This window comes from Solanum lycopersicum, chromosome 8, assembly GCF_036512215.1.
Source record: "Solanum lycopersicum chromosome 8, SLM_r2.1".
NCBI classification, from domain to species: Eukaryota; Viridiplantae; Streptophyta; class Magnoliopsida; order Solanales; family Solanaceae; genus Solanum; species Solanum lycopersicum.
Window position 1 is genome coordinate 66,855,444 of NC_090807.1, and position 14,018 is coordinate 66,869,461.

General features: G+C 31.3%; 1 protein-coding gene across 3 annotated transcripts; it reads left to right on the forward strand.

The window, feature by feature from the left end:
- The first annotated feature begins 3,900 nt into the window (after positions 1-3,900).
- RBOH1 (NADPH oxidase) lies at positions 3,901-13,760 on the forward strand. 3 transcript variants are annotated; one of them, XR_003247631.2, is made up of 14 exons: positions 3,901-4,854; positions 4,933-5,092; positions 5,397-5,445; positions 7,363-7,476; positions 9,590-10,012; positions 10,113-10,499; positions 10,591-10,686; positions 11,190-11,305; positions 11,635-11,802; positions 11,923-12,101; positions 12,205-12,405; positions 12,480-12,608; positions 12,793-12,871; positions 12,957-13,760. XR_003247631.2 is itself a non-coding variant. In NM_001374505.1 (14 exons), the coding sequence occupies exons 1-14, from the start codon at positions 4,155-4,157 to the stop codon at positions 13,064-13,066; spliced, it is 2,892 nt and encodes a 963-aa protein (NP_001361434.1). In that variant the 5' UTR covers positions 4,038-4,154; the 3' UTR covers positions 13,067-13,235. The 3 variants fall into 3 exon arrangements, 2 of the variants coding, with proteins under 2 accessions (XP_069143723.1, NP_001361434.1); NM_001374505.1 differs by having other exon boundaries at positions 4,038-4,854; positions 11,942-12,101; positions 12,957-13,235; XM_069287622.1 differs by having other exon boundaries at positions 4,009-5,092; positions 11,942-12,101.
- Positions 13,761-14,018: the final 258 nt, after the last annotated feature.

The window sequence follows — 14,018 nt, forward strand, 5'->3', positions numbered from 1 at the left end:
ATCATTAGTACCCTTTATGTATAACTCCATTTTTTTAGCAACCAACTTAAAACTTTATTTGCACACCAAAAAAATTGAATTTTAGAAGATCAATATTTGTCATCAAATCTTATCTCATACAAGATATTTTATTTTTCAGAAGAGACCACATAGGGGTAGGTCATTTAAAAAACACATTTATTAAAACCTTTAACTAAATTAAAGTGTGCAAGCTAAAAAGAGAAAAATTCTGATTCAGAAAAAAGATTGACAAATCCATAAACTTCTATACAATTTAGGCAATTGGAAAGGAATATTGAAGAAGAAGAGGATAATATAAGCCAGTTGGCCTAAGATTGTGACCTTATATTATATGAAAAATAGTAAAATTCCAGAGTCATGAAGACATGCATGCACATGAATTATTATTGGTTAAGGTAAGGTTTAATTAATTTGTAGAGTAGGCCAATGTATAACACTATATGATTGAATTGTATTTTAGCTAGTCAAGGGAAAGTGGGGATGATGATGTACAAGTTTATAAACTTAACTAATTTCAAAGTCTATATTATAATTTTTTTCTAACAAATATTTGATCTAAATAGAAGCATTAACCTAATTGTTTTGAGTTTGGACTTTTTTAAATGTTAAATTTTATTATTATATTAAATTTTTGAATTAATTTTTATTGGTCTGCGGACCGGTCCTATCAATATTTCTCAAGCCCCATAAATCAGCAGACTTATTCAGGCCGGGCTAAAAAATTCTTTTCTTAATTAAACTCCAAAAATCTTTATATCCCGAGTTAGACTAGGCCAACCAACGGCCTAACTCATATTAACGACTCCAATCTCATCTTGTTCAATGAACATTTTCACATATTTTTGAAACTATTTACATTGTAAAATCTTATACATGTAAAATTGAAATATCATGTTAACAGGCAATTTATTATGCACCCTCATAATACAAGACATTATAACTTTATAGGTTTTATATACATATCTATATATATCGAGTATTTTACAACTTTACCACTAGTAAATGTCATTGTATAAAGTTAGAATACCACTAGAACAATTAAAAACAAGAATTAGCGATAGATATCGTCAGAGTTTTTTTTGTCAACCTAAGGTATTCATAGGTGGAGGTCAGTGTCTCAAATGACTTGGTGGAGGACTTTTTTTTTTTCGATCGTTGTTCAATATTTATATTTGAGTCTAAATATATTTAGATAGTGCATTGTAGGAATATTTTGAATCAACATTCTGATATAATTTTTTTCTATATATTAATCAAGACTCGAATTCAAAATATATAATTAAAAATGAAAAAGATCCTGATTATTTCAACGCGATCCACATTAATTGATGGAGGACTGTGTTACTTTGTTACGATTGTGGAAGAAACTCAACCTCATAAAACTTTGACGCGTTTTTATAATATGATTCTTTTACCTTAATAATATCACAAAGTGAAAGAGATTTGACTGAAAAGAAAATAAAGTAGAGATATCCAAATTCAAGTTCATATTCTACTTTTACACCTCACGATGTTGTATTTTTGTCTTCATTTTATGTTAGAGACCCTCCCTATTCTTGTTATTCCACGTGTCATTGTTTAATTAATTTTATATATAATTTTTCGATAATAGGTGTACATCATTCTCGTGCATCAATTATTCTTCTTTTTTATATTGATTCAATTTTATTAGTTTCTTCTAAGGAAGTAATCAATTCTAAAAGGTTAATGGTGATTTTTTTTTGTGTGTCCTAGCTCACAAATTCCATCGTTATGTTTGAATTTTGTTATAATTTACCTAATTAAGTAATGTTCATTTATTTTTCTTTATAGTTTTTATAAATTCACATCTAGCAAGTTGTTAAATCTTAGCCTTTAATTAAAAGGGGGAAAAACTACTTAAAAACGAAATGGCCATAACAATATTCATACATGTCGGGAGAAGCAAAAACAATTATACTATTGTTTGTCTAAATATATATTATGTATATAATGTCTTGTTAATATGAACCATTATTTGGTTACGTTACATATAGCAATGTCTTAACATTTATATTGTCAATATATTCTCTTATACCAATTATATTTGGCAAAATATTGAAATATTTGTACAACGTTTGAAATTTTACCAGTTTTAAAATAGGACTATATAAGACAAGTTCAATTATTTTCTATCTTTTAGCTAATTTTTCTTTTTGAAGTTTACATTACTATAAATCCTGACTCCAACACGACTATGAACAATAAATAAACAATTATTTTTCAACATGCATGAATTCTATCTATTGTATTATGTTTCTATTTATGCAACGTTATTTGATAGTTTTAAACATAAAGATGGATAAGTTGAACAAAAGTCATTCAATTGATGAACAATAATTCAACTCGTTCAAGCTAAGTTTGTGACCTAATCAAAAATTTTTTTACCCATCCTTTTCATATACGTACAAATAAAAAGAAAAGGCAATATAAACACATTTCTTCTTGAATTATTAGCTTAAATTCTTTCCAATGTATGATTATCAACCTCAAAATTATATTTTGGGTCATTTAGGTTAGTTGTTTGGCCCATTGGGTTTTATACTATTGATCTATTGGGTTATGCATGTCTGGGGAGTAGAAAAATTGAAATCAAGCATGTAAAAATTGATAAATCAAATCGATAAAAATGTTATAGGGTTACGTCTTTTAGATTGATGAGTTTTTAATGGTTTATAAATTTTTTTATTAGATTATCGATTGAATGTTGGTTTTTCATATTGGATTTTTTTTGATAAATCGATAACTCATTAAGACAAAGTAATTTACTATTTTACCCTTCATAAATATTAAATATTAATAATTTAATATATAATTAAATATTATTTTTCTTGTTTCAACATATCAAATCATTTATAACTGATTTGCTTGTTTCACTATATCGCGTTAAATTATTAGAAAACTAAGAATTCATATATTTATTTAATGAACATTTTTATTGATGAATCGAAAAATGAACTGTTAATGACAAAAAAATTCATAAATCGAAAATCGATAGAAAAATATATTTTAGTGAGTTGTTATTGATTTGACGTATTTATTTATAAAAAAATTGATATCGTATATAACTTATTTTAAGAAATTATTTTGAGATATCTTTTGTGTGAATACATATTAGATGTATATGCATATCAACACAAACATATATATATCAAAGTGCATACGTTTTAGATTATAATTTAATGGTGTATACCTGTAACAAAATGTATACATTTCAGATTAGAATTTAAGGTTGTATACATAATAGAAGTGTATACATATCGAAATTGTACGTATTGTAGTATAATAATGTATACATATCAAAATTGTACTGAATAAGGTGTATACAAGTTTAATATTAAAGATACAATAATTTTTAATAAAATCGAATAAGTATTTTACTACTCTAATATAATCTTTAATAAATTATAGTAACTTTTTTATTATTATTGTAATATGATGATTTCTTATATAGTATCAACAAATTATATATATTACACATCTTTTTCTTCCACTTTTGGTACTCATCCATTAAAGTTTCTACTATTATTAAATTAGTAAAAGCCAAATAATCACTCTATATTATGACATAAATTTGACTGTGAACATGCTAGTAAACTTCTTATCGTATAATAATTTATACTAGTCAAGTAAAATGTAATAAGATTAATTGAAAAGATGTTGATAGAAGAAATTAATTTGTGATTTTTATTATATGTATTTCTTTTGTTTTGCTATTGGTATTTTTTGAATGCTATCGAATAAACTTGATATTATATTATTAAATTCGATTAAAAAACGTTGAGAGATGAAATCGATTTATGGTTTTCTTTACGTGTGCTACTATTACTATTAGTATGTGGTACTATGATATGAACATCTGTTTCATTCTATACGAGTCACCACAATTACAAATGCATGGTTACTAGTACTTTTTAAAATTTTATTTATATATAAATTCAACCTATTCTAACAAAATTAAAAAAGGACCCTCACTTCCTCACCATTTTTAAGAAAGCTCTGAAAAACTTTTCATACAAAGCCAAATCTATTTCTCTCTCTTTCTTTTGGTCAGGCTTCTACAGAAAACTCTGTTTTCAACGTATATTTATTTATTGTCATTTGATTTGGGACAGATGAGGGGTTTACCTGGGCATGAACGCCGGTGGACGTCGGATACGGTGTCTTCCGGGAAGGATTTAAGTGGTGAGTCATCGCCGGGAACTGATTCCGGGAATATTTCCGGTTTTGCTTCGGAGGAGTTTGTTGAAGTTATACTTGATCTTCAGGATGATGATACGATTATTTTACGGAGCGTTGAACCGGCTACTGTAATCAACATTGATGGTTCTGATCCTGCTTCCGGAGTCGGTATTGGTGGAGCATCGATTGAAACTCCGGCGTCGGTGACGTCGACGTCGGAAACTCGATCGCCGATGATGCGTCGGAGTACATCTAATAAGTTTCGTCAGTTTTCACAGGAGTTGAAAGCTGAGGCTGTTGCGAAAGCGAAGCATTTCTCGCAAGAGCTTAAAGCGGAGCTAAGGAGATTCTCATGGAGCCATGGACATGCGTCTCGTGCTTTTTCGCCGGCGTCGTTTTTCCAAAACGCTGTCGTCGGAACAGGCAACGGTGTAGACTCGGCTTTAGCGGCTCGAGCATTACGTCGGCAGCGTGCTCAGCTCGACCGGACTCGTTCCAGCGCACACAAGGCTCTTCGTGGACTCAAATTCATCAGCAATAACAAAACTAACGGATGGAATGAAGTTGAAAACAATTTCGCTAAGCTCGCTAAAGACGGTTACCTTTATCGTTCCGATTTCGCACAATGCATCGGTCAGTACTCACGCCGGCGATCACTACAGTTTAATTATAGATTAATTACATTAATTTTGATTAATTATTTGGTTAAAGGTATGAAGGATTCAAAGGAATTTGCGTTGGAATTGTTTGATGCTTTAAGTAGAAGAAGAAGATTGAAGGTTGATAAGATTAGCAAAGAGGAATTGTATGAGTATTGGTCTCAAATCACCGATCAGAGTTTCGATTCTCGGCTTCAGATCTTCTTCGACATGTACGCACCATTAACTTAATTAATTAATTAGTAGTAATCAGATAAGAGTTAATTATCTTAAAGTAAAATTAGAGAAAAGTAGTTTTAGTAAACAAAACGTGAAGAGAGAGAGAAAAATTTACTGTTTGCTTTCCATGTGGAACACTCATCCACTACTGCATGACAACTGACAATAAAACTAATCGGAATATTTAAGTGGCACGTCATTATCTCTCTAATAGAGTAATTACTTGTGCAAATGGCTCAATAGTGCTTACATTTTACAGCACTTAACAATCCTTGTGGTTTTCATTGTATGGTACAGGGTGGACAAGAATGAAGATGGTCGAATTGGTGAAGAAGAAGTAAAAGAGGTAAATATTCAGTATACTATTTTTTGCTATATTCCCTCCCTCTGAGTAAAGTATAAGTGAATTTCTATGAATATACAACATTTGTGGCTCACTTGTGGTTGTTTGGTACGTAAATGGTGAGAAAAATTATACTATCCTTATAGTATAAATGATTAGATAAATAATTTTGAAATAAATTTTTTTATCAAATGTAAGATAAAATAATCTTACATTTAATCTCAAGATTATTGTTACTTATATCTCATTTAAATAATTTCTTATCTTTTTAATTTATTTAAAAAAAATATTATGTACCTATAATTGGAAAAGATAATTTACTCTTTTATCCTTAAGAAAATGATGTATGGCAACATAAAGGTGTTTAGATTAAAATTTTCAAAAGTTCTAATTTATTTTTTAAATTTCGTATTAATTGTGACTAGCGAATGTTATTTTTTAAAAAAAATAAAAAATTAATAACTTAATATTTTTGTTTTAAAAATACGTATTAAGTTAGATAGATTAGTTTTTTTTATTTTTTATTTTTTTGTTCCAAAAGAATAATATATTGTGGTCAGATTACGAGAAATGAACTTGCCTAAATTTCAGTGTTAAATTTTTTAACGGTTAAAGAAATTATGAGAAAGAAGGCAATTGATTGATTAACCTTAAGTTCAGGATTATTTTTTCAAATTAACATAGCCTTTATAAAATAATTTTTTCGGAGAACAGTCTGTCAGGTTGTGGTTTCATTAAAATGTCCCGCTGACTTTGCCTTATAAAAAGCGTACTGACTTGCATAAATAATTCATTATGCATATACAAAACACATGCATTTTTAATTAAAAACGATACTACGAAGTGGTTAGGCTTTATAATCCCTATTTTTCTTTGTTTTTTTTTTGTGATGGGATAAAATAATATGTGTTTGGCGTGATGATTAGGTAGCCAGATAAGAAAATTATAAGAATCAACGACTCCAAATATAATTATAAATGTATTTTGTTAATATAAATTCATTGTATAATCTCTCTAGTCTGCTGTCTGACGCTAACCATGTTCTAGAAACTTTTTTGTCTGGTTCAAATAATGGAACGTCAATGTATAAAGCTCTTTATGCAAATAATCCCTACATTTTTGTTTTATCTTTTCACTTACTTAAAACATCGTTTTCATTGGAGTTGGTGGGGGCGTTTTTGTCAAGTAAACACATATCTTTTATATGTTGTCAAACCTTTTTCTAATTCAAGTATATTTTGTTTTTAAAATTATTTATTCTTCCCTTTTTCCTTTTAAAATAAAATGTCTTTTGGCCCAATTATGTTCCTGAAAAATTATTGAAAAGACATTTGATGGATTAAAACTCCATATTTAAATAAGGGTGGACAAGCCAAATCTTATTTCTTATTATTTTTTAGTTTGTGATATAAATTCCAACAATATATATTACTATTTGACAATCTAATTCTTATTTTTTTTTGTTAAATACCAAGTCAATTCTCCTATCTAATTAAATTTCATTTGGCATAGATTGAGGTGATAGATAAACTTTATTGGAGGATAATTGAAATAGTTTGAGGTGATAAAACTTTCTTGGAGGATAACTTAGAGCCATTGACATATTGCTTATTTTTGTTATACTGACTAAAAGCAAGTGTTTAAAAATATTTTTATAAAAGTCATTTTAGCTTAAAAACATTTAAAATAGGTCAATCTATACATGTTTTAATCTCCTGGATATGTATGAATTTTTTTTTAATTTCATACTTTGTCGTAAGAAACTTTTTTCATAAGTAAGACTTGAATTCAAGATCTCTAATTAAAGATGGATGAAGTCAATACTGCAACAATATTTACTAGTAAAATTAGCTTTATTATATTGTAAACGACAGACAGATAATATTTGCCTTTTAATATTTAGTGTGATGAATAATGTAGATCATCATGCTAAGTGCCTCTGCAAACAAATTATCAAGATTAAAAGAACAAGCAGAGGAGTATGCAGCTCTGATCATGGAAGAATTAGATCCTGAAAGACTTGGCTACATTGAGGTAGGACCCTCTCACCCTTCCCCTTTTGTTAAGGGGGGTGCAAAGTAACACAAATTATTTTATTTTTGTTTGCTTGCACGTCAATTCGTCTTATCATGACTAACTCTTCCTATAATTAAGTAAATTACTATCAGTTGATTGGTTATTGACTTGTGCAAAATGGTTGCAACTAATTTATTGCATTAGACTTGCAAGATTATTTAAAGTCCAAGTTTGTTAGACGACAAAGGAGTGACACTGAGAAACCGTGTTGTTCAACAAATATTTTTCCATATTATAATACCATTGTCATTCTAATTTTCTAAATAAATTGCCAAATTGTAGTCGTTCAACAGTTTCTCTTTTCATTTCTTTCCTATTTTCTGCTGGCTCATCTGCTAAAAGGAAAAAAAAAGTGAAGGTGAAATGAAATATGAAAAGAATTAGGTTACTGAAGTTATAAGGAGGTGATCTGTTCAAACTTCAAAGAAAGACGCTACCTAATTTTTGTTGGTTAAGCTTACCTTATGTAGTTAAGATTAAGATTGAGATTAGTTTCAATATTTTAGGAAAGTGAAAAATGCTGTCACATCCTTGGTCAGAAGTTTATGAATTTTTACCAATTTTATCATCCTTTTTTAAAATTTTATAAGTATTACTATTATTTTTTCTTTAGTTTGTTAAAAAAAAAAATCTCTTTTTATATTTGATAACTCTAAAGTTTTAGCCTCCTACTTGATATGTCTAATACCACCATAATTAAAGAGCATTTTGAAAGAAAAATTAGTGAGACTTTTGGTATTTATATTCGATAACTCCATAGTTTTAGCCTCCTACTTGATATGTTTAATACCACCATAATTAAGGTGCATTTTGAAAGAAAAATTAGTGAGAATTTTGGTATTTATACGTACTTAATTTAAGATTATATAATTTAAAAATCTTTCTTATTTTAAATTTTGTTCTTCATCAAACTAAGAGAAACATGATAATTTAGGGGATGCTCTGCAATAAGATTGATCACGGAATATAGTGGAATGAGAATGTGTGCACTAGTTTATATACTTTATTTTATTTATCCACCCACCCCACCCCCACTACTTTGGCTTCTAAATTCAGTCATGTACCTGGAGTAAGACATAGTGCAAAAACTTTAATTTATTGAAAACCATCACTTAAAAAGATATATGCTACTTTCCATCTCTTAAAAAGATTTATAACCTAAACATGCCTACTACCATTTTCAAAATTTTGAAAATGTCAAGTGAAGTATTAGTTCAAACTTCAAATTGGCCACTTGGAATTAATATAACTTAAATTTAAGCAGGTGTAGTAGTTTTAATAATGCACCTACTTTTTTCTCTATTTATTATATAAATTTCCTTTTTTCCAAATTTGAGTGAATATAATTTATCAACTAAATTGATATTTACTCTAGACTATACTTGCATTTTAAGTCTTACTAGCACTTGTTTTCTGATTTATCAAAGTCTATGGTTCCTCCATCATTAGAAGGTGGAGAATATACGACCATTACCTTTGTTGGCGGTCCTGACATCCCATGTGGACCTTCCCCTTTGTGCATCAAATGCGCGTTTTGAGCACTCAAACACGTGAACACAAAATGTCTTTCGCCAACGCAAGTTTTAAAAAAGGGAAGAAATAATAGTTGAAATAAAATTCGCCAAAAATGATTTATAATAATACTAAGTGATTACTACTTCGTTTTCGATTGTGTTGGGTTTTTTAAGTTGTTGATGGAAATGTATTGGATCTTCCAAGAATATTTAGAAAATTTGATATGGGATGAAGTAATATTTTTGGTGAATCGAGGAACATATTTATTCGATAGTTATGTAAGGGAAGGACAGTAAAACAGCAAATATGTGATGTAGTAGTCCAGGTGTGATCAATCGATCCGAACACCTCTTGTCATGAAACTAAAAGTAAATTTCATAATCAGTGGAATAAATAATTTGAAAAATAAGACTAATAACTTGTAATGACTTAAATTTTTTTAGATTGAGACCCTTTTATGGATGAATAAGCATATTGTAACATTTATCCTTGATTTACTGAGCATGATGCCATGACAATAAGTAACATGTTGTGTTTTATCATGTTGATAATGCAGCTATGGCAGCTGGAAACACTTCTCCTCCAAAAGGACACTTACCTCAACTACAGTCAAGCACTAAGCTACACAAGCCAAGCTTTGAGCCAAAATCTGCAAGGGTTGAGGAAGAGAAGCCCAATAAGAAGAATGAGCACAAAACTTGTCTATTCACTGCAAGAGAATTGGAAGAGAATTTGGGTTCTGGTCTTGTGGATTTTGATAATGATTGGACTTTTTCTTTGGAAGTTCTATCAGTACAAACAGAAAAGTGCATTTCAAGTCATGGGTTATTGCCTTCTAACAGCTAAGGGTGCTGCTGAGACTCTCAAGTTCAACATGGCTTTAATATTGTTGCCAGTATGCAGGAACACCATTACATTCCTCAGGTCTACTAAATTGAGCTGTTTTGTACCCTTTGATGACAACATAAACTTTCACAAGGTAGGCTGCCCCTTTTCATTCTCCTTTACTAAGACCACTGATAATTTGTAAGTTGCAATAGGCAGGTTTATATTTGCTCTAATATTCTTACTGTGTGCAGACTGTTGCTGCAGCCATTGTCACTGGTATCATACTCCATGCCGGTAATCACCTTGTATGTGATTTCCCAAAGCTTATACATGCAAATAGTACGAATTATCAGAAATATTTGGTGAATGATTTTGGCCCAAGCCAGCCTCAGTACATAGATCTTGTTAAAGGAGTGGAGGGTGTGACTGGAATAGTTATGGTAATCCTCATGGCCATTGCTTTCACTCTTGCAACGCGATGGTTTAGGCGGAGCCTCATTAAGTTACCCAAACCTTTTGATAGACTCACTGGTTTCAATGCGTTCTGGTACTCGCACCACCTTCTCATCATTGTCTACATCGTACTGATCATCCATGGCACATTCCTCTACCTTGTGCATAACTGGTACTCCAAAACGGTATAGCTTCTGAATTCTTGTGCTCTCCCTTTTTAATAATATTGATGTAATTTTTATTGTTTTCATGCCATTAACATGTATTTGCTCTCAGACATGGATGTATATAGCAGTTCCTGTACTTCTTTACGCAGGGGAAAGAACTCTTAGATTCTTCCGATCAGGCTTATACAGTGTCCGGCTTCTAAAAGTAAGCTTCTGAAATTAGCATTTTGTTTCACTTGCATTAGATTTCTGGAATCAGGGGGTTCTTTATATGATCTGATTTTAATGTTGGACATCCTAGCTAATTCACATGGTGAAATTCAATCACAAAATGAAAAAAAAAAACAGAATAGAAAACAATAATAGCAACGACTACACCTTAAACCCAAGCTAGTTAGGGGATGCGGATTCATCATGCATTACTCCTACTAATATTATTCTGAATGTCATCTTACTACAACTCTACTCCTTGATCTAGACTTGGAATCGTCCAGATATGTGAGCTCACACTTTACACAGGTAGAGTTATACATAGAAAATACTAGTAAACATTTAGTAGCTAAATTCAACATACTACAAGTCGTAGTTAGTAGACTAATGCTTTGTAGCTAAATTTCACGAATAACATTTCCCTTACTGCAAATGCTGAATCAAACATTTTTTTTCTCCCATTTTATTCATTTATTGAAGTTAAACAATTTATTGCAGGTAGCAATATATCCTGGAAATGTCCTTACTCTGCAAATGTCTAAGCCTCCGCAATTTCGATACAAGAGTGGACAGTATATGTTTGTCCAGTGTCCAGCTGTTTCTCCATTCGAGTGGTTAGTGATTCAAAGCATTTAGATTTTAGTGAACTTCATTACCCTACAGAACAAAAAGTTCCAATTTTACTAGATTACACGACCACCACAGTTTCTCATTTGCACCAATTTAGAGTTGTTTGTTTTACCCTGTTCTCTCTCTTGAATAGTGAAACTAGCACTTTGATGGAAGTGTAGTATGGTGATAAAATATGTGAACCGAGTTCAGAATGGGAGGCAGGGGAAGGGGGATGCAAATCTTAGTTATCTCCAATATTGTCCTAAACATTTGATAAGACTTAAGTAATAAGTATGCTTCTTTGCTGAGATTCTACATGCTCAATATCCAGGCATCCATTTTCCATTACTTCAGCTCCTGGGGATGACTACTTGAGCATTCATATCCGACAACTTGGTGACTGGACTCAAGAACTCAAGCGAGTGTTTTCCGAGGCTTGCGAGCAGCCAGAGGCTGGAAAGAGTGGCCTGCTCAGAGCTGACGAAAACACCAAAACAAGGTATAATTCTACAAGGACTTAAACTTAAATGGAGATTAGTTTCCGTGTATATTTAAGAATCAAAAGATTCCGGGTAAGTATATGAGTAAACTTGGAGGTATTATTATTATTAATGCAAAGGGTTACTCCTGAATTTCAGTTTGCCAAAGCTATTAATAGATGGACCTTATGGAGCTCCAGCACAAGATTACCGGAAGTATGATGTCTTACTGCTTGTTGGTCTTGGCATTGGAGCAACTCCCTTTATAAGTATCCTGAAAGACTTGCTCAAAAACATCGTCGCAATGGAGGAGCAAGCAGTGAGTTTCTTCATTTGTCATGTCACAGTGCATCTTCTGTCTTATTCTGCTTTTTGTTGTCTTCTCGAGATAGCGTGATGAAATGTTTATTTTCTGTTATCAGGATTTAGTCTCGGATTTCAGTGGAAACTCGGACATGAGTGCTGCAACAAGTGAACAACCAGCTCTCAACAAGATTTCTCCAAAAAAGAGAAAGAGTACTCTAAAAACCACAAATGCATATTTTTATTGGGTGACCCGGGAGCAAGGATCATTTGATTGGTTCAAAGGTGTTATGAATGAAGTGGCTGAACTTGATCAAAGGGTAATGCAAAATGCCCAGAATTTCAAGTAATTTCCTTTCTATCTCAATATTTATGATATTCCCATGATGTTCAGGGTGTCATCGAGATGCATAACTACTTGACGAGTGTTTATGAGGAAGGGGATGCACGTTCAGCTCTCATTACCATGGTCCAGGCACTTAACCATGCTAAGAATGGGGTTGATATTGTATCAGGCACCAGTGTAAGTAATTTAACAGCTTGAAGTTATATTTTTTAAACTCAATTCAGTCTTTAGGCAGTAAGTTCTTTCCTTTTAGACCTTACTCATTAGCAAAAGTTAGGATATTATTAGACATGAAATAACTAATCGATGCCTAACGTTGCTTCAGCTATTGAATTTCTCGCTGATTACTATTTATCAACAGGTGAGGACACATTTCGCCAGGCCGAATTGGAGGAAAGTATTTTCCAAGACCTTAACCAAGCATGCAAATGCAAGAATAGGTATGATTATCATTTGACGTGTCCGACATTGAAAATTGTCATTGTTTTATGGCTAGTTGATTCCAAGTTTGGTGTTTTCGAGCAGGAGTTTTCTACTGTGGTGCACCCATATTAGCTAAAGAACTCAGCCAACTCTGCAAAGAGTTTAACCAAAAGGGCACAACAAAGTTCGAGTTTCACAAAGAACATTTTTAGAAGGGCCTGGAGTATGATTAATCTTGCATCAACGGTACACACATCTATCTTCGGTACCTTATTTGATTATTCTACTGAAGAGATAACATTAGTAAGGAATAAGTCAGAGATAAATTGTACATAATAGGAAGAAGACTATTTCAAGAGAAAATACATACCAATAAGATGTGTATAGGTTTTTTATATTCAGTCATCTGTTATCACATACCAAACTTCAGAACTCCTAAAGGGAGACTCTGCTTTGGTCAGATGACTTTAGAATATGGGAGGAAAAAAAAGATGACAATTGAATGGTCATGATACACATGAAAAATGAGAATATTGGGATACAGCTAATAAGAAGTTGACCTTCTTGATAAAGAAACACTGAAAATGGCAAGCATGAAAGGACAGACACTCATTGCTTGAATGGGGATAACAAAATACAATTTTGAAAGAAGAAGATAATATAAGTAGGACTAGTGGGGGACTGATAGCTTTGTTGGTGGAACTTATAATGGGGCTAAGAGAATCCTTCCAAAAAATGTCTATGTAGTAACTACTTTTTCTTCTTCTTTTGCGTTGTGATTATTTTTTGGGGTATTTTAATATACTACTTATTAGATTAGAGGATAGAAAATACGTGTATATGCAATTCTTATTAGTAAAGTTTATCAGTTATTTAATCTGGAGAAAGGTACTATCAAAGGAAAAATCTCATTGATTTTGTTGTATTTCCTTCAAGTTTTTTCTCAACGTCCTATCAAAATCTCACAGATTTTTTATTGATAGAAATTATCATGTACAACTTGTATGCGTTTGAGATATAATTGTTATATTAGTGAGTAGCAAGTCAGTTTTATTAAGTTAGCAATTACTCCATTTTTTATCATACAGTATAAGTGACATGGTTAAGCATACATCTTTTACAGAAGGTGTCAAATATTTATACTATATAAGGTGAGCTTAAAGA

Bases quoted from the DNA above. Each gene is read 5' to 3' on its own strand.
- RBOH1 (XM_069287622.1), top strand. From the start codon at position 4,155: ATGAGGGGTTTACCTGGGCATGAACGCCGGTGGACGTCGGATACGGTG. The intron at 5,093-5,396 runs GTACGCACCATT...TGTATGGTACAG, and splicing joins CTTCAGATCTTCTTCGACAT to GGTGGACAAGAATGAAGATG. The intron at 5,446-7,362 runs GTAAATATTCAG...TGAATAATGTAG, and splicing joins GTGAAGAAGAAGTAAAAGAG to ATCATCATGCTAAGTGCCTC.